The sequence below is a fragment of the Tursiops truncatus genome, chromosome 13, assembly GCF_011762595.2.
Source record: "Tursiops truncatus isolate mTurTru1 chromosome 13, mTurTru1.mat.Y, whole genome shotgun sequence".
NCBI classification, from domain to species: domain Eukaryota; kingdom Metazoa; phylum Chordata; class Mammalia; order Artiodactyla; family Delphinidae; genus Tursiops; species Tursiops truncatus.
Genome location: NC_047046.1, coordinates 84,004,824 through 84,029,902, shown reverse-complemented (window position 1 = coordinate 84,029,902; position 25,079 = coordinate 84,004,824). Strand labels below are relative to the sequence as shown.

At 45.0% G+C, this 25,079-nt stretch overlaps 1 protein-coding gene across 1 annotated transcript in view; it reads left to right on the top strand.

Annotated features, from left to right (window-relative positions):
- FBXO15 (F-box protein 15) overlaps positions 1 to 23,065 on the top strand; it is a 40,039-nt gene extending 16,974 nt beyond the window's left edge. Inside the window, 3 exon segments of the mRNA XM_073790815.1 lie at positions 4,619 to 4,761; positions 21,094 to 21,218; positions 22,685 to 23,065. Coding sequence (XP_073646916.1) covers positions 4,619 to 4,761; positions 21,094 to 21,218; positions 22,685 to 22,954 — 538 coding nt within the window. The 3' untranslated portion in view covers positions 22,955 to 23,065.
- The last annotated feature ends 2,014 nt before the right edge of the window (positions 23,066 to 25,079 follow it).

Sequence of the window (25,079 nt, the reverse complement as noted above, 5' to 3'; positions counted from 1 at the left end):
TGCAGCCCCACCGCGGGCTTCTCTCCCAGCCCTTGCCATGGAAGGTGTTGAGATCTCGCTTTAGGGTCTGCATCTCCACAGAAGAACCACCTTCTTTCCTGGTTCCCCTGCGTACAGACACATTTGAATGGTACCTTTATTTGCATAAATCTCTGAAATTCTATATGGTATCATGACGGACCCCAGAATTTTTCTAATGCGGTCTTTAGGTTTTATGCACCATGAAATTATATTTGGAGAATGAGTCTGCAACCTCTGTACTAGTTTGAACACTATGTTATTTGATATCATGAGATATGGTTTACAGGGCTTAGGACAGAATTGTTGACATCAATTAAATGATCATGAAAGTTCATAAATGGATAGTGTTGAATTGTAAAGCTCAGTTAAAGATACTGTGTTCCTGAAATTGTCATCCAGGTCAGGAATACTAGATACTGCACAGTGACAGAAATGCCAAAATTCATTGGGAAAATTCATTTTATTTAATTTATATACATTAAAACTCAACGGACTTCAGACCGCACTTGATAAACAGTGGTGAACAGACCCTGAAAGTGTTTTTCAGGAATCTCTTGATTGGCACTTTTATCGCAAGTTTGTGAGCAGGTGCTTTCATCGTGCGGAAACAAGTCCTCGTGCGCGTCTGTGTGACAGCAGAGGAGAGACTCACTGATTCTGATTTGGGTCTTTCTTGTTTCCTCCGTGAGACTTTTTTTTTTAAAACAGTGAAAGCCTTATCTATGTAATTTGCAGTTTGTGTGTCCCTGTCATATGTGCCTTCCCGGTCGGACACTTTACGCTGTCACTGTGGCCAGCGTCTTCCATTCTGCAGGTGACGCCCTGCGTCCCGAACTTCTGAGAAATGTGGGGTAGATGTCAGCCTTAGTTTCTGCACCAGGACGAACCTGTGAGGCCAAGGCAAAGGGAGACCAGCATGTTCTCCGTGGAGTCCGTCCAGCTGGTCTGGAGCCTTGCGTCTGAGGGTGCGGGCTTCGGGCACATTGAGGGGTGTTCTCCCAGCCCCGGCGCCTCGTGGCCACACTGATGATGTCACAGCAGTGGCTGCGCCGTGCGCTCTGGGGAGGTTCTCTCATTTCATTTCCCTCCCTCGAAGGTGGGGCCGTCTCCCTGGACACAGGTGAAGGTCACGCTGAGGCAGTCTGTAGGGCTGAAGCTAAGGTTTCAGCTCCGGTTCCCAACCTGGCGTTCAGCTTCCCCCGAGTCTGCTCTCCCATGCTGAGCATATTTTTAGGTTCTCCCTCACGCGCACGCTCACCGAACGCCTCTCCCTGACCAGTGTAGTTCTCAGCGCGAGAAGCTCTCTGAGTGAGGGGCCAGGATGGTCTGGCAGCCAGGCATCTGGTTTCCACGCTTACAGCCCCCTCTGCTTTGAGACAGTGCACGGCGGAATGCCTTGGCTTTGAACTTCTGCTTAACGAACAGTTGAATACCTGTCACCTGCTGGTGTGTGTCGTAGGTGCTGGAGGCGCACCCTTGGCGCCAGCTCCTTGGAGACTTTCCTCTGGTGCTGAGCTGTGTTAATTGACCACTGAGACTGCCTCTCCCTCAGGGTTTCCTGAATTGCCTCTGGGAATGACAGACATCTCCGCCTACCGTGATAGAGCAGATAGAATGCTTCATTCTGTTGATTTTTCGTGTCATGAACAGTAGAGCCGAGTTGTGTTTTCTTACACATTTGAGTTACTTACTCTTAGACACTAATTCTAATCCAGTTCATGCTGTATCTCCTTCATGAAAACACTCATGATTTTGGTTTAAATTTATTTTCCGACGTTACAGTTTTCACTGTCTCTGAGCTATTCTTGATAATAACTTTAGAAGGTTAACCTGCTTTCAGGCAGCCTACTAGACCCCCTACTTTTTTGTCATTTGAGGGATTTCATCTTTGCTTATGCATCCCATACATTGAGAATCTATTGCGATCGTAGCGTTGTGCTGGGTTTTGAGGGGAAGAGGACAGGAGACAGTTCTTCCTCTCCCTCACCTGTGTGATTCTTCAGCTCACTGCTGACGGGGCCGTAGAGTTGACAGTAAGAGCGGGGGTGGGGAGAATAAGATAGACGGTAAGAAATTTGGACTTATCCATTTTGCCTTTTATTTATACAAGTTGTTTCTCCTTATTAGCAATGTGTGCATGATTGGCATGTTCTTAATAGTCTTTTTAGGTGTGCCAAAGAGAATCGACAACACGGGGGAAGCCAGAGCTCATTTTTCTCTCTCCTTTCTTTGGCATGATGTTCAAAGACCTCGGTGGCATTCTTTAATTGCAAAGTACAACCTGAGTCACTTAACCGAGTCCACCATGCTTGGCTGTGATAGGCTGATCCGGATCTTCTGCCTGCACCCGGGCCTCGTGGTGGGGCTCTGGAAGGCAAGCCCAGCCTGTACCTGCCACGTTTGCTCCGTCGTGCATGGGGTCAAGGGTTAAGTCCTTTAGATGTTCAGCGACTGCACCCTCCTACGGACCTCATGTTCCCCGCTGCCTGGCCCTTGCACCTTTGCGGCGGGTCTGCCTTTCTACCCTCACCTGTGACACACGAGCCCTTCCCGCCCGGGCGCTTTGGTTCACGTTACCCCTTTAACATCCTGGGACTTTCCCCTTCCTCCTCCAGCTGGTCCACATTCCATCCTTCTGCTCCTTTCACGCCCTTGCTCTGGCAGAGCGTCTCCTGTGCATTTCACCTGGGGCCCTCAGATGCATCTCGCCTGGAGCTATGTAAGGATGGCAGCTCCCAAGTTGACTCTGGGGATAGCACTCACATCCGTACACGACGGCCAGGCAGAACCCAGGTCCCCACGCCAGCCTCCGGACCCTTTCTTCCCTCGTCCCGCTCTTGCCGTCGGGTCGTCTTTCTCCCTCAGTCCCTCTGTACGAGGTGACTGGGGGCCATGCAGCACTTGGCTCACTCTGCGCTCTTGAGTTGGTCCATCCGCGTTGGCCGAGCGGAAGCCAGGACTCTGGTTGACCCGATCGTCCCATCGGCCACTGGAGAAGGGCAGCTTCAGGCTGCCGTCTGGGTCACCTTCCCCCGGCAGGGCAGCTGTGCCCGGGGAGAAACGGGTGTCGGCTCCTGTGCCATCCTGTCCTGTCTCCTGCTGCCCGACCTGCTGACGAGTGGACTTGGAGTCTAATCCCTCCCACTGGGTTTGCCAAGTCAAACAGGTCCTGCCACAGCTGCTGAGTGTGTGTGGGATTAACCTTGTGAAGTTCTTACCAGCCTTCTCTTTATCTTTGAAAAGACTTTGAAACAACCTGGGACTAACAAAATATATTTCCACAGGCATCATATGTCAGACAGCACTTTGATGTTTCATAAATACTAGGGTGTTCATCCTTTCGGTACCACATGCTCTGTGTATTTGGGTGCATTGTGGTCCTGCTATCAATGTGACAGATAAGTCTTATTAGACAGTGATAATGCATTGGCGCTGCAGGAATCTTAGATTGTAAGAAACCACATCTATCTGTAAGATGAATGTGCTGCGATCTTCACAATGACCTTATGAAAAATTAAAATATTTCAGTTGAAAAATGTATTCTTTTTCAGAGGGAGGAAGAACTGGCTTTTGTGATGGCAAATCTTCATTTCCATCACCTTGTGGAGAGGAGCACGTTAGGCTCGGCTGCTGTGTATGTATTCGTATGCGGTGTGTTAAATTTTGTACAGTCAGCATAAAGGATCCGGAGTTGATACCATCTTAATATCCTGAGAATAGCTACAAAGACATTCTGTCTTTAATCACTAGACAGAAGCCAACAGACAAAATTATGTAGCTGTTGCTAAAAACATTGGATTATCCGTCAGTAGCTGTTTGCTTTATTTGCTTGGGTTCAGGGTGACGCACCTTGTGGAGTATGATTTACAGGGCAGGGAAGCTTCATTACTGCCAGGTGCTAGTGCACTGAGGTGCTGCAGGTTCTCTGCAGTAGTTCGCATTTTCAAGTCTTGAAAGGCAGGCAGACCTGTGGCCCACTTGGCCTGACCTGCAGATGTGTTTTTGCTTGGTTGGGACAGTGTGTCTGTTAATGGACTTCGGGCCATCAGGTGGGGGACATGCTTTCCGGCTCACTGCTCCTCTCACCCTTCCCCTGGGCCTGAGACTCCCATATGCCTTTTTTTTTTTTTTTAACGTGAAATGCTCCCCAGTGCTTCTGAGTTTGTTACGTTATATAGTAACGCGTTTCTTACTGAAATGAAAGCTCGTTCACTGTGGCTTTGGGTCTTCTTCCGGGGGAGTCCCTGAGCTGTAGGTCTGTTGTTGGGTGCATTTTCCTGCTGCACATTCAGCCCCCTGGATGCCGAGACCACTGCGGAGCAGAGCGGAGCTGCTGCCCCGGGTGGATTTCAGAACCATGTTCTGTCACGGTGGTCTGCGGATGCGCAGGGAACACACGCTTCTGCCCGTTTCTATGGAAGTTGGTAGAAGGAACGGGGGGCCATTCTTCCGCGTCTGTGGCACTGAACGTGATTGGGAATCTGTAGAGGGTTGATGAGAGCTAGTGCTTTGAAGGGGTGTTAGTTTTTTAAAGAGTATTTCCAATTCAAGCATTTTACCTCTGGTGTTGACAGGTACATTTTGTTTTGCTTTTTAGCCCCTACGCGCTGCCTCCTCATAGCCCCCTTTCGGATGACAGCCCGGAGTGTGGACTGAGTGGCTACCAACTCCATGTTGATATGCACAGCGGGGGAGTTTTCTGCCTGTGTGGCACATTTGGCAACCTCTCCACCAGCAAAGGTAACACTCACTGAGTCTTTTGTTTCAGAGTGGAATTCCAAGGCTGGAGAGGCGAGGGGACCACGTTTTATATCTGAGTTAAGAATTGCCCCCTGGCTGGCCCCTTAACCGTGTCCTGGCCCTCCGTCCTCCCAGACCCTGATCACTAGGACTTGTGCAGTTCCTCAGCTGCTGGCTCTGTCTCCATCATCACCGTCACCCCTGCTCTGCCTTCTGGAATATTCTCTGCTCAGCCTTTCTCCTGGCACTTATTGCTTTGCCCTACCGCATCCCCCCTCTCCCACCCCAATTTCTGCTCTTCTTTCTCCGAGGAGTTTGGTTGATTTGCCAGCAGGGCCAGTGTCGAGCCCGTCCAGGATGAGAGTAAAGGCAGTGAGCCCTCTGCCCTGCACCGTGTTTATCATGCTCACGGAAGCCGAGACACGGACTGGGGCGGACAGAGGAGAGAAGGGACACCAGTCAAGAGGAGGAAAAGCGGGAATGCAGTGTGCCCTGCTCTGGTTTCTCTGACTGGTTCCTCTTGCTCTCTTTCCTCTGTATCCCATGACCTTGAAGTTTGGTGTAGAGACTTGCATAGACTGAAGTTTAACATTTGTCGTAAGAGTATTTTACAGGGGAAACTATGCACTTCGTTTCTGAATATCCTGTTCCCAAAATTCTTCTGGCTAATGGATTTGACATCCATTAATACTCCTTGCCCAAATCAGTTTTTTTGAGTTTAGAAAATGGTGGTTTTAAAATTATGTCATTGTGTCCACATTTATTAGCTGAGCTTTTGTAAAGAGCTTTCCTTCATCAACTGGGTGGATTCCTGTAATGGCAGGGCAAACGCTTGCATCTTTTCTCTTGTAACCACCAATTTTCAGATGAGGAAAGTGATGTAATTGTCGCCTCCTGTGGTGGGAAACGGTTTTGAGTGCACTCTCTCCTCTCTGTCTTTCTTGTTTAGTGTCACTTTGGACTCTTCGGTTTTTATTTACTCAGTAATTTACAATCAATTACAGACATTATTCTTTGTGAACCTAAGTTTGTTCTTTGTGAAGTCCCCAGTTTGGTCAGTGGGATCCACATCAGGCTGGCTTCTGTGCCATTTTCATAGCCTCCTTTCTTCTCTGAGCCGTCTTTGTATTTGTCTCGGGAAGATTCTAGATTTTTCTGGGCTTGTTGGCACCTCTGATAGAGCTGTGACAAATGTGTATATTAACCTAGGGTGGACTGACATCTTCGTCGTTGATTTATCCTACCCATAAATGTGGAGTGTCTTTCAGTTTGTTCAGAAATACTTTTATGTCTTGTAGGAGTGTATCAGAATTTCCTTCATACTAATTTTGCACATTTCTTAAGATTGTTAGTAAGTATTTCATCTTTGTTATTTCTGATATTATATCTCCTAATTGTTTTGTGATGTCTTTGTGTGGTTTTGGTCTCAGGCCACTGCTGATCTGATAGAATGAGTTGGGAAGTATTCCTAACACTCGAATTTTTCGGAGGATTTTGGGTACAACTGGCAGTATTTCTTAAGTGGTTGGTGGAATTCACCTGTGAAGCCATCAGGGCCTGGAGCTTGCTTCGTGGGAAGGTTTTAAACTACAGTTTCAATTTCTTTTACAGATGTATGGCTATTTAGGTTATGTATTTCTTCTTGTGTGAGCTTTGGTATGTTGCGTCTTTCAAGCAATTTGCCTAAATATTAAATAGGTTAAGGTTGATCAGTGGGTTCAGGGATTTTTCAGCCTGCTTCTTCTATTGTAAATTTCTCCATGAATGTCTACCAGATGATGGGTACTTATATCCATCATTTTATTAGAGATTGTAAAATGATGATCCCCTAATTCTGTCATTCCTTCTACATCTGTTATTAGCATTCTTTTATAAAGAAGGGTTTTCTATTATCAACTATTTAATTACCACGAAATATAATTAATATAGGAAAGGCATGGTACATGCTTAATTCTTCATTAATTTACAACATAGTGATTAATGCTCTAATAGTCTTTGAAGATAACTTGCAAGTTTTTTGGGGGGGGGAGGTATTATGAATTCATGGTTTAAAAAAATAGAGGTTATGTTTTTTAGTCCACTTGAAGTCATTATTATTTTTATTGTTACTGTGATGTTCAAATTGTGCTGTCATCTCATCTCATCTCCTGTTCTTTTGATATGAGTGTGGTCATCTTTGGTAACTTGCTTGTGTTCTAACAGGACAGGATACCTCAGGCTCATTTTGTCTGTTTCCTACCCAGACCTGGAGTTGGCCATTTTCCCTAGGAGCTCTGGTTCCTTTTCGTTCCCACTACACTATGGTATTTAGAGACCATAGTCTGCCTCCTGGGGATGCACGTTACTCTTGGGTTTTCATTTCTTTTAGGGTTTTCAGTAGGCAGAGCTATGAGGTTTGTAGATTTTATAATACGTAGAAATAAATCATACATTCATTTAAATTAAAGATCTTGGGGTTTTTAATTAACCTTTTTTATTATACACTTATATTTCTTTTCTTCTGCTCACAGTCTTTGTGCCGAACAACATCAAAATATATAATAATTTCAAAAACAGTACTGAAATTATTAGTAATAATCTACTGAATGTTATTTTAATTAAGATTTTCCTTGTGGTTCTTTATGTGTTTAAGATATGTCGTGTTAGAAAAAGTTAAGTCACCTAAAATAATTCTGCTGTCTGTGGGTATGCTATCTCTTTGATATACAATTAGAGTGATTTGTTTCAGTTCATTTTTTATTTTTTCAGGATTCCTTTGCTCCTACTTTTACACTTAAAAATTACATACAACATTTATATGGTCCAAAGTTGAAGTTACAAAGCAATGTAGTTCAGAGACATTTACTTCTACTCTTGTCCCTTCACTTCTCTTCCTTTCCTCCCTTCAAAGTTAACCCTTTATATTAGCTAAGGTTTGTTCTTTAAATGTTTCTTTTTGAATACATAATGCTATATATCAATATATTCATATTTCTTCCATTTTTTTTAATGCGGCATACTATACTCCCTTTTAAGTTCCTTCCTTTTTCCCAATTAATAATTTATTCTGGAGATTAGTCTTTATTTATTTATTTTTTTAATGGGCATGTTGGTTTGTTTGTTTATTATTTATTTATTTTTGGCTGTGTTGGGTCTTCGTTGCTGCGTGCGGGCTTTTCTAGTTGTGGCGAACAGGGGTTACTCTTCGTTGAGGCGCGCGGGCTTCTCATTGCAGTGGCTTCTCTTGTGGAGCACGGGCTCTAGGCACATGGGTTTCAGTAGTTGTGGCGTGCAGGGTTCAGTAGTTGTGGCTCGTGGGCTCTAGAGCGCAGGCTCAGTAGTTGTGGCACACGAGCTTAGCTGCTCCGCGGCATGTGGGATCTTCCCAGACCAGGGCTCGAACCCGTGTCCCCTGCATTGGCAGGCGGATTCTTAACCACTGCGCCACCAGGGAAGCCCTGGAGATTAGTCTTTAGAATGAGATACAGATCTTTTTCATTCTCTCTTTTTAAAACATCCATAGATAGGTAGTTTGTTAATGTTTTTTTCCGTGGTTTCCAGTCTTTGCTGTTACAGGTGGTGGAACAGCGAATATACAAAGAATAGCATTGTTCACACATTGCTTCATGTTTCGGCAACTTGTCTTTGGGAGGCTTGCTTAGAAGTAGGGTTGTTAGCTCACAGGGTAAATGCAGATGTAATTTTGAAGAACACTGGCAAATTCCCCTCTTACGAGGGTATTACCAACTTAATGGGAAATTAAGTTAATAAAATACGTTATCGCTAAGTATGTTTGTTCCAGGTTTTTGTTATGTGTTCTTACAAGTTAAGGAAGTTTCTTTCTATTCCTGGATTTGTTGGATTTTTTGAAAAAAATCAGGAATAATTGTTAAATGTTATCAAATACATTTGGGCAACTGTTGATGATATGATTTTTTTTCTCCTTTACACCATTATAGTGAATTTCATTAATGTATCTTCTATTGGTTAACATCCTAGAATCCCTAAGATAAGCTTCTCTTGTCACATGTATGCTTATTTTTAAGGTACTGGTTTCAGTTATTTGGTTTTTAGCATTTTCCATTTAAACTCAGGGTACAGTTTTCCTTTATTTTTTATGTTTTAAATCTGTTTCTGATTCTGTTATAATCAGGTTTTCTACTTTTAATTGAATCAGTTTTAGTATTTATATGATTTTCTAGAAATCATCTGTTTTCTTTAGGTTTATTTTGATCTTTTTCTAGCTTTTTTGAGTTGACTGCTTAGATTGTTTAATTTTCAGGTTTTCTTCAGTGGTCTTTTCTTTTTTTTTTTTTTTTTTTTTGCGGTACGCGGGCCTCTCACTGTTGTGGCCTCTCCCGTTGCGGAGCACAGGCTCCGGACGCGCAGGCTCAGCGGCCATGGCTCACGGGCCCAGCCGCTCCGCGGCACGTGGGATCTTCCTGGACCGGGGCACCTGCATTGACAGGGGGACTCTCAACCACTGCGCCACCAGGGAAGCCCTCTTCAGTGGTCTTTATGCCCAGAATCTTGGACTCTCAGAGTTAGGAAGGACTGGTGAGGTGATCTAGAGAATGACCCCTCCTGGGCTTGAATTTGCTCTGCCCGGAAACAGCCCACTCGCTTTTGTGAAGGTGTGAAAATGTGGCCTTTCACTGAGCCCAAATTATCTTCTCTGTATTTTAACCCATTTACCTTTATCCTGATATTTAAAATAGAGGATGAAATCTATCCCTTTTCCCGGTATACACTGTCGAGGGGACTGCTGACATGCCCCCTGTCTATACCCAGGGCACAAACTCGTGGGCCTGGGGCTGGTGTTGGCAGAGAACTTGTTCTCTCGCTCTCCAGGGCTCCAGCCCTGCATCCTCAGGGGCCCTTCACTTCCAGCATTTCCTACCTGACACGATCTCTGTTCTCCAGGGGTTGGGTTGAGGTCTGTCTTAGGCAGGTGCTAGGACTTCAGAGGAGAGGATTCCCCTTCTCCTCGTTCTCAGCAAATACAGCATCATGTTGACGGAGCTTTGTGTGTGTCCCTCATGCCTAAGCTGTGCCCGTGATGATGATGAGGACAGGACAATGGTGACAGAGAAAACGGATGGGCGCTCATCAGAGGTGCTTGCTGAACGTTTCATATTTGTATTAATCTCCACGGCAAGCCTGTGGGCTGGGCACTGTGATCTCTCCCGTGTTGTTAACAGGGCGGCTGGAGTGGACCGTAGGCCAGTTCTTGAATGACGAACAGCTGCTGCATGGCGGAGCTCCATCTGCACCCGAGCCTGGCCGCTGTCTCCTCTCCACCGTACTTTGCAGTGATGTGCTTCTAGAGTGGATCTTCTTGTGTGTGTGACTCTGTCTTTTCAAGGTGTTGACATTGTACAGGTATCAGGTGGGGCCCTTCTCTGCTGGAGTGCTGACACACCCCTGAGAAGGTGAGATGGTTGTTAGGACACACAGGAGGCCAGGTAAAGTGAAGGAGGACAGGAAACTTCTGTGGGAATAATTCACCTTCATCTGTTGTTTTCACAGTGAGGAACACTTTCACCCTAAGACTTCACACAAGACTCAGGTGCTTCCTCTGCATGTAGTTCTGCGATGAGGGTCAGCAGGGGGCGCCATTGCCATCAGAGTTGTTACATTTCACCGGAGTACAGACTCCAACGCCTGCTACAGTTTTTGAGAAACTGTCTTGTGGTACCAGGGAGTATATTTAGTAAATTCCAGCGATGTCATTGCAGGAGGGGGTGACAGCACTGTACCCCATCAAGGATAAATGTTCTATCATCACATCCCTAGAGCTGGGGGCATCCTCGCCTGGCTCTGAGGAGGCAGCCTACGGGGAGTGGCAGGAAGGAGAGGGGACCAGGCCCATCTGTGTGTCTGGTGCGTGCATTGACAGTTGCTGGCGGGATGCAGGGGGTGTGCTGGCGGCGGATGCGCACGTCTCACGCGTGTCGCCTGCCCTCCATGACGGGTGCAGAGAAGCCTGCTGGGCCAGGTCGCAGGCCCTGGGGAGGGTGACTCCAGGGGCTCCTGGAGGGCTCTGAGGAGGGACAGGCCAAGGGGGGCCGGGGCCGGCGTAAAGCGACTAGTGGTGGCGCTCAGACGGGTTAATGGGGAGTGGGCCAGACCCAGGTAGGAGGGAGTGGAAAGGTACAACTTTAAATATGACGTAATTGATGGACACAGCCTGAGTTTGGTCATTTCGTAGGACCGCTTCCAGCATTCCATCTTTAAATAAAACGTCTGAGGCTGTACCAATTTAGTCCACAAATTCATTACAGTTCTATTAAAAAATCCCAAAGGGAATTTATTATGAAACTTGAAAAGTTGACTCTAAAATCCATTTACGAATACACATGAATATGGCATGGTTGATAAAATTTTTGTTTTAAAGTTTTAAGTGTGAGGTAGTGTCATCTTTTCTCTGTCCGATGTGTGTTTAGACTACAGAAAAACAAGCAATTAAAAAACCCATGTAGCCGCCACACAGTGTAAGAAGTAGACCGTTACCCGTAACTCTGAAGCCACCTGCGTGGTTAAACTTTTTTTGTATTGTTAAATGACACAAGGAGAAACGCATAAAACAAATTATCATAAAGCAAACAACTGTGTGACCACCATCCAGGTCTTGATTAAATTTTGAAAATAATAAGAGGGCTACTGGTCTTACCAAATGTTAAACACACAGTAAAACTACAGTGACTGAGAAAGCATGGGATCATTGAAGCAGCAGCTGCCCAAGGTACCGTGCACATCTTTTGCAGTTCCAGATTCTCTTGTCAGGTATTCTGATAAATATTGGACTTATAGCAATTCGTAGCTATTTTAATTGTACCACGATATGTCTATAAATCTGAGCATGCCTTCATCCTTTAGAGGAAATGTATATATTTCTCTAGAGTTTTAGTATAGAATGCATTGTGTAGAATAATTTGCCTACGATGGGCTTAAAATGATCTCCAGAAATGACTGTGCAGTCAGTTCATATGCAGGGACTACAGATAATCAGAAGATTCACGCCATGTTTATATTCATGCAGAGCAGCCGCAGTGAAGCACTCAGTGAGCGCTGGCCGTTTTATGCTCTCTGCCTCGTGGTCACAGTATTTTCTCTGAATAAAATATCCCTCTCTTCTATTTTATTAACTCTGTCTCATGTACTGTGCTACCAGGTTCTTTGGATTTTTAGTGTTGCAGTTGCAATACATGTTACTAAAATCAAACCAGAAGACCCTAGTTGGTTCTTGGAGCTGGAGTGAGATCCCTGAGACACAGAGCTCACCCTTGGGGGATGAGCACCCTGGGACCCTGCACTTGGCCAGCGCTGTGAGGCCACAGCCAACGCCTCTGGGCTGTGAATTCCCACACTTCTCTGGTGGGCTCAGCTCCCACGTGGTGACACCACGCCTGCTGTACTGTTCACCTTGTCTGCCTTTCAGGTCAGAGCAGGCTCCGTGCTGGCGGCTCTGCCTGGTCCTCCAGTTTGCCAGTGCAGAGCTCGAGCTCTAGACGTATCCTCCTCAGTCAGACGCTGTCCAGGGAGAGGATGTCCTACCTCTCAGCGCTGCTGATGGTGAATACAGAGAATCCAGGTCCTTTCTTCTTTCCCTAAAGGTTTCTTTGACTGCTTCTCCTTGGAACTTTGTCATATTCCTCCCCCCAAGGACCTGGGATGTTTTCTGTTTGTATTTTCATGTGTTCTGTCACTTTGACGAGTCATGGCTGCATTAAGAATTTTCTTAAAAGGAACAGTATTACCTTTTTTTTCAAAGGAAGGTTCATGATTCCTGAGCCTGTCCATGTTTGCTACCTGCTTCTTTGGGTATTGCCACTAAAATTAAACTAAAAGGATGTTTAAGAGAAGACATATTTTGTTACCTGAATTGGATTTATAAGAGAAATAATTTGTAAATGGAAACTTGAAGTAAGCTTCTTAAAGTGCATTGTGGGTTTTCCTGTGCACATTATGATCTCTGTTCTTTTGCAAATGTGGGTAGACTGTTGGCATTGGGTCCCCAAGACCCAGTGGATCTGCTGGGAGGTTCATTGATCCGCTGGGAGGACTCACAGGTCTCAAGGTATGGTTTTATTAATGGCTAAGATTTATTACCGCCCGAGGGTACAGAGCAAAGTCAGTGGAGGGGAAAAGCCTCAAGGGGTGAAGTCTAGGGGAAGGAGGTGCAGGCTTCCAAGGGTCCACTCCCAGGATGTGCGGTCACACAGGAGTCGTGAGGACACCTGCGAAATGCTGCCTACCCGAGAAGTGTGTTGGAGACTCAGCACCCAGGGTTCTTTTTGGGGCTGGTTACATGGGCACCTGCTGCCTGGCTCGCCCAAACTCCAGACTCCCAGGTGGAAAGGTGCTCAGCAGGAACCACATTGTTGGTACAGACTGTTCAGGCAGGTGACCCACTCTTGTCAGCGAGGGATGGTGAGGCGGGGGCACTCCTGGAATCCATCCCCAGACACCAGCCAAGGGCCAGCCTCGCAGGCAGGCCTTGCTAAGAATAGACGGTCTCAGGATGAGAATGGGTGCAGCCCAGTGGAAGCTTCAGCAGACGGGAAGTAGTCCAGCTGTGTCTTTGAAGTGTTAATAGAGCTTGAAAAAGAGCATGATGAGCAGTGCAAAGTATGAAAGAATGCATATTTTTTGATCTTTGTATCAGGATAATTATTACCAATTTTCAGAAGCTGAGGGAAAAAGGTTTTACATAGTACAGCAGATTGTAGTCTTTTTATCAGTATTGAGAGGGAGAGTGATGGTAAAGAAGCAAAGGGAAAGAATTTTTTTTTTTTTACATCTTTATTGGAGTATAATTGCTTTACAATGGTGTGTTAGTTTCTGCTTTATAACAAAGTGAATCAATTATACATATGTTCCCATATCTCTTCCCTCTTGCGTCTCCCTCCCTCCCACCCTCCTTATCCCACCCCTCTAGGTGGTCACAAAGCACCGAGCTGATCTCCCTGTGCTATGCGGCTGCTTCCCACTAGCTATCTCTTTTACGTTTGGTAGTGGGAAAGAATTTTTAAGTAACAAGGTATGCTGCTTCTGTCACTTATTTGAGTTGTTATAAAAATGCATTTAAAAACTAATGTCTTTTTCTTATTATGGGATTTGAAAATTCTGAATATATGGACACTTCTAAAGAAGCAAATGAAAGTCACCCAAGGACAACTCTTGTTTATATTTTGGTCCATTTTCAAATCTGTAGCTGTATTTATATTTGTGGACCACATTGTGTGAACAGCGCTTGCTTTTTCCCTACGTCACTAAGTAGTACTCTTTGGAAAAATCAGATTTTGAAAAGTTGTGTGACAACCCATTGTTTGGTTTTATCAGGATTTATTGACCCAGTCTCCTTCTGTTGGGCATTTAGGTCTCCATTTTCATGATTATAGCACTATTATCATGAGCATTAATTTGAAAAATATTTGATGATTTGAGAGGTGCAAATGACATCTGATTGTTTTAAATTTGCAAATGTTGAATGTCAGGTTGGCTATTTAAAAAAGCCTGTTGACTGTAGCAGAAGTTTATGGCTACTGTAGCAGCTATCTGGTAGGCTATTTCAGGGGCGTCTTCGTAGGATCCAGATTCCGGAGTACCTGTCACAAGTGTGTGATGGTGCAGTTGCATGAGAACCTTCCATGTAAGGTTCCCTGAGGACTAAAGTGAGGAAGTGAGAGGGAGTAAGGAGTGCTTCCAGGAGGTGGGCATGTGCTAGTGTTGTCTTGTTTTTACATTTCTCTCCTGATTGAATTTCCATCTGTTTGTGTTTGATTGGTTCCATTGTTTTAAATGTTTACAAGATTTATACGAGTTATATTTGCTGCAAGTGTTTTCTCCGTTTTGTCTTTTGCCTTTTAATTTGGTATATGTTGCTTTGGATCCTTCCAAAGTTTTTAATTGTACGTAATCAGTCCTTTCTTCCTTATTTCTTCCGAAATTTTTTCACGTAGAAAGTACTCACTTGCCAGGATCAGGCGAATATTCACCTTTGTTTCCTTTACATTATTTCTCTTCATGTTTTAAACCCACACTTCCTTTTGATTAACATAAAGATTACACGCAGCCTGCAGGTTCCTGTGCCCTTTGCGCTTGGGGCTCTTTCTCTCTGCTGAGGATTGGCACCCCTTCTCCCTGTATCTCCACCAGGCAGGAAGGCAGTTCAAGCTTTACTTGTGAACTGTGTTATGAAAATGTGTCCCTCCCCCGATGTAGCATTTCTTACTGGTGAGCATTCATCCAGCATTTCTCAGTTATTTCCATCCACTTATTCTTTTAGATATAATTGATAGTCACCTGGCCAGATGTTAAGTGTCTTATTTGGATTTTGATCAGATTTGTATTGAATGTGGACATTAATTTGAAAGGAATTGATGTGTTTTTATTTAGGGTTTTGGACTATCTCTCCATTTCTTTAAATTTTCTTCTCTGCCCTTAGGAGAAATGTTTTCTTATGTAGGTCCTTCACCTTTCTCAACTCATTTTTGTGCTGCCATTGTCAAGGAATATGTTTAGATTGTGTTTCCATTATCTGTTGTTAGATTTGTTCTGTCTCCTATAGAGATTCTGCAATATGCTTTTCATTAAAGTACTGATTAAATGATAAATATTCAGTGCCTTATTCTGTAAGACACAACAGAAAATATTGAGGGGTTTGAAAGAAGTTATGGACCTGAGAAACTTATTTTTATTCTATGAAAAAAGTAGGGTTGTTCAACTTTTGAGCAGCAGACACTGGTTAGCCCAGATAACCTCTCTTTAAGAAATTCTACTTTTAAAGTTGTTAGTGTTTGTTTAAGATACTTTTCATACATAGCATGTTATCCCATTTTTATTTTTGTGATTCCAAAAATAGATACTTTTTTGTTCCCTGTTTTGTTCCCTTGATACTAATTACTTTCTATGTTTCTAGGTCAGATTATCCTCTCTAAGCATTTGTGATAACGGGAAGGCATTAGAAATAATACAGTACTTTCTAGGTGGTGATTATCTAGAAAAAGTAGAACAGATAATTCTTTAGAGCATCTTCATCAGTGGTTGTTAGTACATTTTTTCCTGCTTTGTACTTTTGGTGACTCATTATGAAAAATCAGCATTACAGATTCTGTTCACAGAGCAGGAGAACGCTGATCTCCATACGTTTTATGTCAGTGCTCACAGGGAGTCAGTGGTCCTTGCCCTGAAGCAGAAGAGGCCATGTGATTTGTGGGACCCCATGCAAAATGAAACGCGGCGCTCCTCGGTAGAAAATTATTAAGTTCAAAATGCTGACAGCAGCACATTAAACCAGGAGGGGTCCCTCGTATCCACACAGGTTGTGGCCCCTGAAGCCAGCCCCGGCGGTAACATGGGACCTGTGAGGAGGCGCCTCAAACCTTTATGTGATGGGCCCTCTTCCTCCTCTTTTGCATTTCCGGACTCTTGACTCTGTTTGAGAGTCTAACTTCGTGAATGCCCGGCAGTTCCTTGCAGGAAGTCACAAACGCATGTCCACTGGGGCTGTCAGACTTCAACTCATCCCTTGTTGCTACTCAGAAATCTTCTAATCAAGTCTTGTTAGTCCTGCCTTGTATTTCGCAGAAAGGCTGTTTAAACACAGTCACACTCATCTTCCTCGTTCTCAAGGCTCACGACCCGCCGTGCTGAGACTGGTCGTCCTCCCTCACCTGCCAGCGCATCTCCACGGTGGCACGGTCTGTTTGTAGGCTTGATTTTTCCTGTTTCAGAGAAAAAGATGTCTCACTGTCTTGCCAAAAGATTTTCCAGTTTCCATTCCTAAATATACCTGCTCCTGCCTGTTCCGGGACCTTTATTTAGCCCTTGGTCTCTTATCTGTTCATTATTTCAAACCAGTTTTCCATCAGCTCCTCTTCCACTTATAAATGTATTCATGTGTTCTGATTCAAAAATTATTTTAAAAGAAAACAACACTTCTGTATAGATGGGAAAGTTATTTTTTGTTTGAAAGCTACCTAGAACCTAATTTTCTACATAGAAAACTTCACCTAAAGCTGGCTTAGCAAGAAGGGTTCATGTTGAAAAACCCAGGGGTAGGTCTTCTTCCCAGTGCAGTTTCCCGGGTGGGCTTGGTGCGTGTCAGTGGGACTGGATGTGTCCAGCAGCCTTCTGTCCCTCCTTCTCGCTCCCATTCCGACGTCTCTTTTTTTTTTTTTTTTTTTTTTTTTTTTGCGGTACGCGGGCCTCTCACCGCTGTGGCCTCTCCCGTTGCGGAGCACAGGCTCCGGACGCGCAGGCTCAGCAGTCATGGCTCAGCGGCCATGGCTCACGGGCCCAGCCGCTCCACGGCACGTGGGATCTTCTCGGACCGGGGCATGAACCCGTGTCCCCTGCATCGGCAGGGGGACTCTCAACCACTGCGCCACCAGGGAAGCCCAGTATACCAGAATTTGCTCACCAGTTTTCCTGTTGATAGAGAGGGAATTAGGGTTGTTTTTGTTTTGGGCTGTTATGAATAAAGCTGCTATAGATTTCTTGTGCAAGTCTTTTTTGTGAGCATATGTTTTCATTTCTCTTGGCTAAATACCTAGGACTGGGAAGTCGAATTAGAGCAGGTTTAATTATGGATTAAAAGTTGCCAGTCTTTTTTTTTTATGTATAAGAAATTTTTATGTATTAGAAATTGCCAAACTTCTTTTTTTTAGAGTTGTTGTACCATTTCACACTCCATCATCTGTGTGTGAGTGTTCTGGCTGCTCCGTATCCTGGGCAACCGTTGATGTTATTAGTCTTTTAAATTTTAGCTCGTCTGGTGTATGGTAGCAGTAGTTTCTCCCTAATGGCCAATAGTGCTGAGTACTTTTCCACGTGCTTATTGTTCATTTGCATATCTTTTTTTGAAGTGTCTTTAATCCTTTTGTGGTGTTTTCTTTTTTTTTTTAAATCAGTATTTGTTTCTTTATTTCTCAACCATAGAAGCTCTTTATATATTCTGGATAACAGTCCTTTGTCAGATATATGTTTTGAAAATATTTTTTTCCAGTCTATGGCTTGCTTATTCATTTTCTTAGTGGTATCTTTTAGTGATCAGAAGTTTCTCACTTTGATGAAATCTAATTTATTATTTTCTTGTTTTATGGTATTTTCTTTTTTCTGTCTTAAAAACTTTTCCTACTCCAGGTTATGGAGATGTTCTTTCTTCCAGCTGGATTATGGTTTTAGCTTTTACATTTAGGTCTGTGATCCATCCCTAATTTAATTTTTGTGTGAAGTATGAGGTAAGGGTTGAGGTTCATGTTATTTTCCCGTATGAATAGCAAGTTGTTATTGCACCATTTGTGAAAGGGCTTCCTTTTCTCATTGAATTATTTTGATGTCTTCATCAAAAATCAGTTGCTTGTAAAAGTGTTGGTCTATTTCTGGACCTGTCTGTTCTATATTGTTGATCTGTTTGTGTATCTTTGTAGTAATACCACACTGTCTTGATTGCTTTAGCTCTATAGTAAGTCTTGAAGTCATTTATTTTTCTTTTTTTCAAGATTGTGTGGCTGTTTTAGGTCTTTAGCATTTCCATGTGAATCAGCCTGTCACATCTTATTATTTATTTGTAAATTGTTTATTAAATGCCTGCTGGGATTATGATTTGGATTGTATTAAGTCTGTATGTCAATTTGGGTAAACGGATGCCTTAACGGTGTTGAGTCTTGCATTCCATGAACATGGTACATCTTTCTGCTTGGCAGTGGGCTTGGCTCTTCAGAGGGAGTATTATGGTTGAGATAATAGTTAAGGTGCTTAGCAACCTTAGTCTGGCATTTATAACAATTCACCCTGTAATGTTACTGTTTACTACTTGTTCCACTAATCACAAAGCTTTATAAAGTGCTCTCTATTTGTGTCTCATTTTGCTTGGCTTGGAGCTTGGCCATGGTCATACCTCTAGCAAATGCCTGGGCAGGTTTGGAACGAGCTCCTTACGACTCTGAAGTCCGTGCTTGTGCGTGCATGTCGCGGGAAGCCCAGAGTGGTGAGCCTTGCATTGTATTTCCCTGCGTTTTGAGGATGGCCTTACGTATTGGTAGGTTAAAGTTAGAGTCTCCAACAACAGAATTTATTCTGAATGGTTTAAGCAGCACAGGAATGTATAAGGATACAGTAGCTCACCGTCTCTCTGGAAGAGCTAGACTCTGCGTTTGTATACGTGTGACACACTGTGGCTTCTCTTGTGAAAACATCGCCCTGTCACACCTAGTAGTCGACCCCAGAGTGCTGCCCGTGCCCACTCTGCGAGGACTTGGGCCTCTGCCCCTGCGTCTGTCAGAGGCGTTTTCCCTTCTCTACCTGCTCCCACGGCTCACTCTGACCCAGGTGAGCAGGGGCACGTCTCAGGGAAGGAGCCAGGCCACTCACGACCTGGTTACGGGAGGGCTGGGAACGGGAGGTAGTGAGCATGGGCAAATCAGCAACAGTTTTGGGAGCCATAAACGGTTCCCCAGCGCATCTCTCTGTGCATTCTTAGATTTTTCTCTATTGGCAGTAAAATGAAAACAAAACTCCATGAGAATCTAGACCTACGTTATACATTCTCAGCTAGTATTGAAACCAATGGGTGATCATGTGTCCCCATGTTCATATCTGTTTTAATCTGTTGTAACATGGACTCCAGACGCAGAACAGGTCTGGGTCACGTTTCTTCCGCTGACCACTGCGTGGCCTCGGGCAAGGAAGGCACTGCTCACCTCTCGGCGCATAGCTTTCTCACCTGTGAGCTCAGAGAATTGCAGTGTCTAATTAATAGTGCTATTCTAAGGTATTCTTTTAAGCTGCTGTACACAAAGTATGTAACATATGCTTGGTGTACAGTAAATACTCAAAAACATGACCTATTTTATTTGCGTTCACCTTCACGTATGCATTCTGTGTGCAGATCGCTTACATGTACAGAGAGCTTCACCTTGTTCTGTCTTAGAGAAGCAAGCAGTTACACAGGGTCAGTGGGAAGAGCTCTGACCTTTTAAGATACCACAGTGTTCTCGCTGTTCTACAGGGAGGATGTCTGGTGATAACAGAGTAGCAACAGTCCTCGCTTCCTACAGAGATTTCATGTTTATCAACTCAGACAATTGCCGTTGAGCTGTTATTGGCTGCTGTACCTTGGGGTCCACTTTCTGCCATGTCTTGAGGACAAGCCAGCAGTCCTGCACGTGGCTGTGTGGTGACCAAGGGCAGAGCAGAGCCACATCTGCTGTTCAGGATGTCGTCGCTTCGCCTTCTCCGAGGCCTCGCTTGAGAAGCTGCACGGTTCTCGCTGAGCACTCAGCAGCAGAGGAGGGGATGTGGGCAGCCTCTGTCCTTGGACCAGACTGGCTAACAGGCCTTCCAGGGCTGGAGCTGCGCCGCCTCGCGGGGCTCCCGCCCAGAGCTCGTGTCCTGGTCCTGATCTTTTGGCCGCACTTCCGTGAGGACACCGTCTAGAGTTTCTAGAACGGGGCTCTGGCTCCCAGGGCAGCTTGGTTCTGGTTTTATTTTGTCCCATGAAATGAGCAGCATGGGGTCAGAGAGCATGTGCCTTTCTCTGCTCTCCTTTCTCTGCTCTGCGTGTGACTCACATCTCACCCTTGATCAGGTGTTGCCTCTGAAGAAAGCTTGCGTGCGAGTGAAGGCCTGTGACCTCGTCACGGGTGATGCTCCCCTTTGCAGGACGCATTAAAGTGGTTGCACGGGGCTCAGCCGTCCTGTAGGCCCCCAGGCGTGCGTGCACCTGGGCCGTGACAGCCCTGGGTGGCGAGGCTGCTCCCGGGCAGCTCTGCGTTGGTCCAGGGAGGGCAGGGCTCTGGTCTCAGCTCTTGGTCAGCATGTGGTGGGATTTCTGCTTGTTCATACAGTCCTGCGAAGACGTGCGCTGGGCTCCTTCCCTGACCGCATTCCACGTTCACTGGCTCTCACCCCTCCTTTCTCTGGACGTCTCTCCCCTCCCTCACATTTAATGCCCTTTTCCTGTGCAGTTTCCGGCCTCGGTTTTCTTAAGTTCCACGGCTCTGGTTTCCCATTTTCCTAGCGGTTTGTTTAATCAAATCAGTGGAACCCTTGCCTCGTAGCTGTCTCCCCATCGGTGACAGGGTGCTGTCCTGTCCACCCCAGGCATCTCCCCGTCTCACCATTGAGACAAGCTCATTTCTCTGTCTCAGGAGTGCAGGTGGATATAGTAGTGCCCTCGCCTCAGCCAGACGCCCGAGTCAGCTGTGTCAGGGTCTCCTTCCACCCTTGAACCCAGTACTTAGCTCCACGAGGCTTCCTTTATAGAGCAGCAGATCTGAGGGATCTTGACTTGTTGTCCTGCATTGGTTGGCATATAGTAATTTTAAAAATCTTTGATCTTTTCAGAATACATTGAAAATGAATATATGAAGCTCAGTGTGATAAGTTTTAAAAATAGCACCGAACACCTACCTCTTGTTGGAAAAGTTGGCCTTTCTTGGAAAACTAATATTTTTGATGGCTGTATAAAGGTAATTTTTTTTTTCTTAAAGTACCTGGTTTCTGTATAATGAATGTGTCTGTTGATGTATATGTATGATGCTGCTTTGAAAGTCCTAGATTTATTGTCCTGGTGTCTGAAGATTTGTGCACGTCCTCTTAGCCAGTGGCGATCAGTTGATTGATTTATCCAACGTGTATTGAGGGCCTTTCGTTTTCCACTGGGCGTGGTGGAGTTGGTGCGTAGGTGGCGCGCAGTGCGTTGCTGAGCGGTGTTGATTGCAGCCTCTGTTCCCTCCAAGTCCTTCTGGCTGTTCGTTTTGTGGAGAAAGAGTGGAGCCGTAGGTTGGACCAGGCAAGTAACATTTACTCAGAAACATCTTAATTACTTTTCAGTTACATCTTAGGACACCAACTTAAAGTTTATTGCAGTTATAAGTTCCAGCATACAGATTTTTCCTTGAACAGTTAAATCAGTTTTTACCTCTATCACAAACCAGCCACACGGAGGGGAGGGAGGATGTGGTGGCCGGGGACTGGCAGGGGGGCGGCGAGGAGGGTTCTCACGCAGTCTCGCTTCTCCTGTGATCCCTGTGCCCGTGGGTGCCCTGGTTGTCACTCCTCTCCATCTGTGTGTTGTGGGATGAACAGGATTTCCACAGGATGCGTCTGCTGTGGATGCAGAGGGCCCCAGTTAAGCTGGCTTAATTCTGCCTACAAGCATGGATGCCTTGTGACAGTGACTAGGGGTGATGGCTGAGGCCAAGAGCAGCGTTGTTGTTGAGCGTGAAAAGCAAGCACTTCAGTATCATTAAGGATTCTCTCTTGATCCACTTGCTATTTGATATACTGAGATGTTTTATTCTGTTTATTTGTGAGCAGTTGTTTAAACCTTGGTAAAGATTTATCACATACAAAGGAATATTATTTCATGTCTTCAGGAGCACAGACCTGACTTTTTAAAGTGGATTTAGATGAGTCTTACAAAAACACGTGCTAAAATGTTGACGTCACAATGGACCTTGAGGACCTAGAAAGGCAAAATATCAACATGGCAGACTTAAAGGGTCAGCATAATATAAAAATAATATAATTTGTTTTGTGTTCCTTGGTAATCGAGAAGCAGATATTCAGTTCCCACTGTGGGGTGGGAAGGGAAGCGTTGTAATCGTACAGGAAACAAAGCTTTATCCCAGCTCTGACCATTGGAAAGGCAGTCTCTGCGTTTGTTGGTGCCGGTTGCTACGCGCAGGCGCAGCAGTTCAGTGATGGCCAGAGCTGACCTGGCCGCCCTCCCCACCTCCCCGCCACACCCCCTGCCGAGGACTGTCACATGCTTGTCACATGCTGTTCCCGCTTCCTGTAATTTTGTTCTCTTCCCTCTTCTCCCTCCTCCTTCACTTAATCCTTCATGACGAGGCTCCATCTACATTTATTAAGTCAGGTCTAATTGGCCATTTTATCCTCACACTTACGAACATCTGTGTTTATTTTGTAGAGTTGCTCTGTAATGGACATAACTCTTTTGGAAGAATATGGGAAACCCTTCTGGTGTTTCAGTTCCCCGGTGTGCATGAGACCCTCTCCCGGGCCCTCTGACGGTCCTGCTTTCTTGGGGGAGACGTACCATGTAGACTACGCAGACGCGGAGGGAAGGGTGCACTTGGAGCTGGTGTGGATCGAGGAGATGGGAGAGTACTTTATCGTCAGCCTGGCGCTCTACCTGCGGGTGGCAAAGATAAACCACTGGTTTGGGACCAAATACTGAGCATTAGCAGTAGGCGGCAAATTATTGTTGCTGTTTGTTTCTTTTGGACTGACTGGTTTTGTTCTTGGTGTTTGTTAGAAGTTAAAATAAAGCAGTAGTCTGTTCGATGTCCTCTTATTTCACACTAGAAATCATGATTTCTGAGTCATTTTAAAGTTAAGGTTAGAAGATTAAGTTAAATTTTAAAACCGTGAAAATAGCACATCACAGTGGAAATTCACGTAAAATAAAAAGAAAAAAGATACTTGCTTCTCTTCTGCACTTACACTTTAAAAAAACAAGAAAACGGATCAGACTGAAAACAGATCAGTTTTCTCTTGAGGGTGTGTGTGTGCGCGTGTGCGTGTGTGTGTGTGTTGTATACGTAGGGTTTTTTCTTTATTGGTTAGAGCCCCAAATAAAGAAATACATTTCAATGTGAACTTCATGGTATTCATTAAAATTAGAAAGTGCTGTGTTCATGGCATTTAGCAGCCACAGTAGTGTTCAATAAAGCAAAGTAAAATAGACAAGTGACCTGCTTCACAAGGAAAGATGCACCTGTAACCATCAGAGGAAGTTGTTATCCCTTAGAAGAGCGAAGCGTGATGCACATGCAGTTCAGACACCCAGCTCTGCATCCGTGGGACAGGGAGGGAAGGACGCTCCCCCTGCAGAAGTGCTTTCGGAGGATCCGTAGACACCTGGGGTTCAAATGGAGGTAACAGTGTTTAATCTAATCACGTGTTTCAGGGATCTGGTTCTAAATTTGTTTGAGATTGTATCGATTATCTTTTTCTATCATATTTTTATCTCCCACTTAAAGTTGTTCTCAGAAGTGATCGTTGAAATGCCGTGTTGCTCCCACAGGGGCATACACGATTAAACTCCTCCCCCCTCTATCTCTCTTCTCTTCTTATTGAAATATCTGATCAGTTTTCTCTTGAGAGGTGTTTGTGTGTAGAATAAAGAGCTTGAAGACAGCAATAAAAGAAAAGGTTCTCAACCAAAGAAACGTGAGAGTAAAAAGGATCCCTGCTCTGAAGCCATCCTCACCCTCCCGCCGTCCTAGGTCTTGGGCTGCAGATGTTGGGGAGGGAGAAATTTGAGATCCGTGTCAGACACTGAGAGCACGGGGCGATGCTACTTCGTGGTCTTGCCAACAAGGGGATGTGGAGCCCCTGCCCCACCTGAGTGGCATTTGGGGGGTGGAGAGGCAGTGGTTTGAGCCGTGAGCTCAAGATGAAGGTAGAAGAGGACAGGATGCCCCGAGAGGCAGGTGGCAGAAGCCATGCGTCACCAGCAGGACTGAACTGGAAACAACCACAGAATATAGTGTGGGGTGACTCCTTGGACTCACTGGGTTAGATGGTGGCGGGACTAGATGTCCTAGAAAATAGTAGTAGAAGTGAGGTAGCCCTGGAGAAAGAGTGCTGCTCTCTTTATCCCCGGTTGAATGGTATTTGGATGGAATGGGAGCCGGGTAATTCACGTTGGTAATACCGTGGGGAAACCTGTAGGCGGGAGCTCACGGTTACAGCACTTGTCTGCATCCCAGTCGTCTGGTCCAGGTAATGCAGCGCCAGGCTCATAATCCATCCTCAGTAGCTGTTGGTTACATCCATGGAAACTACTATAAGGGATATACCAGCAGCTGTGGGAGCGTGCAGGAAGCAGAGATTGATGGGGGTGGGAGTCCTTCCCATCTGAGCTAGCTTCTGAAGGAAGGTTTATCGGGCGGTGTTGGGGGAGGGGTGAACGAGGTAGTCACCATCATGGCGCCTCCCCAAAGCCGTGCGTGCACACCACATGTCACCAAGTGATGCTGGAGGGCTCAGCCTGGCCCCCACTTGCCCTTTCACGGGTCTGGGATAATGTTCAGCTTTGTAAAGCTGTTATTTGTCTTCATATTTCTAAAATAATCTGTGGCTGTTTCTGGATTTGTCAATTTTGGCGTATATTGACTTACAGTAGATAAAATATCTCTCTTTTACACCAGCTGCTTCCCCTCTTGCATCATACCAGATAATTCCTGCAGTTGAAAATACGTTGTTGTGGTTTGTTGCTGTCTGTAATATTGTTCCCAGGGATGCTTCTCTCTTTTACAACTTTTTATTTTTCTTGGATTAGTAATTGCCTTCTTTTT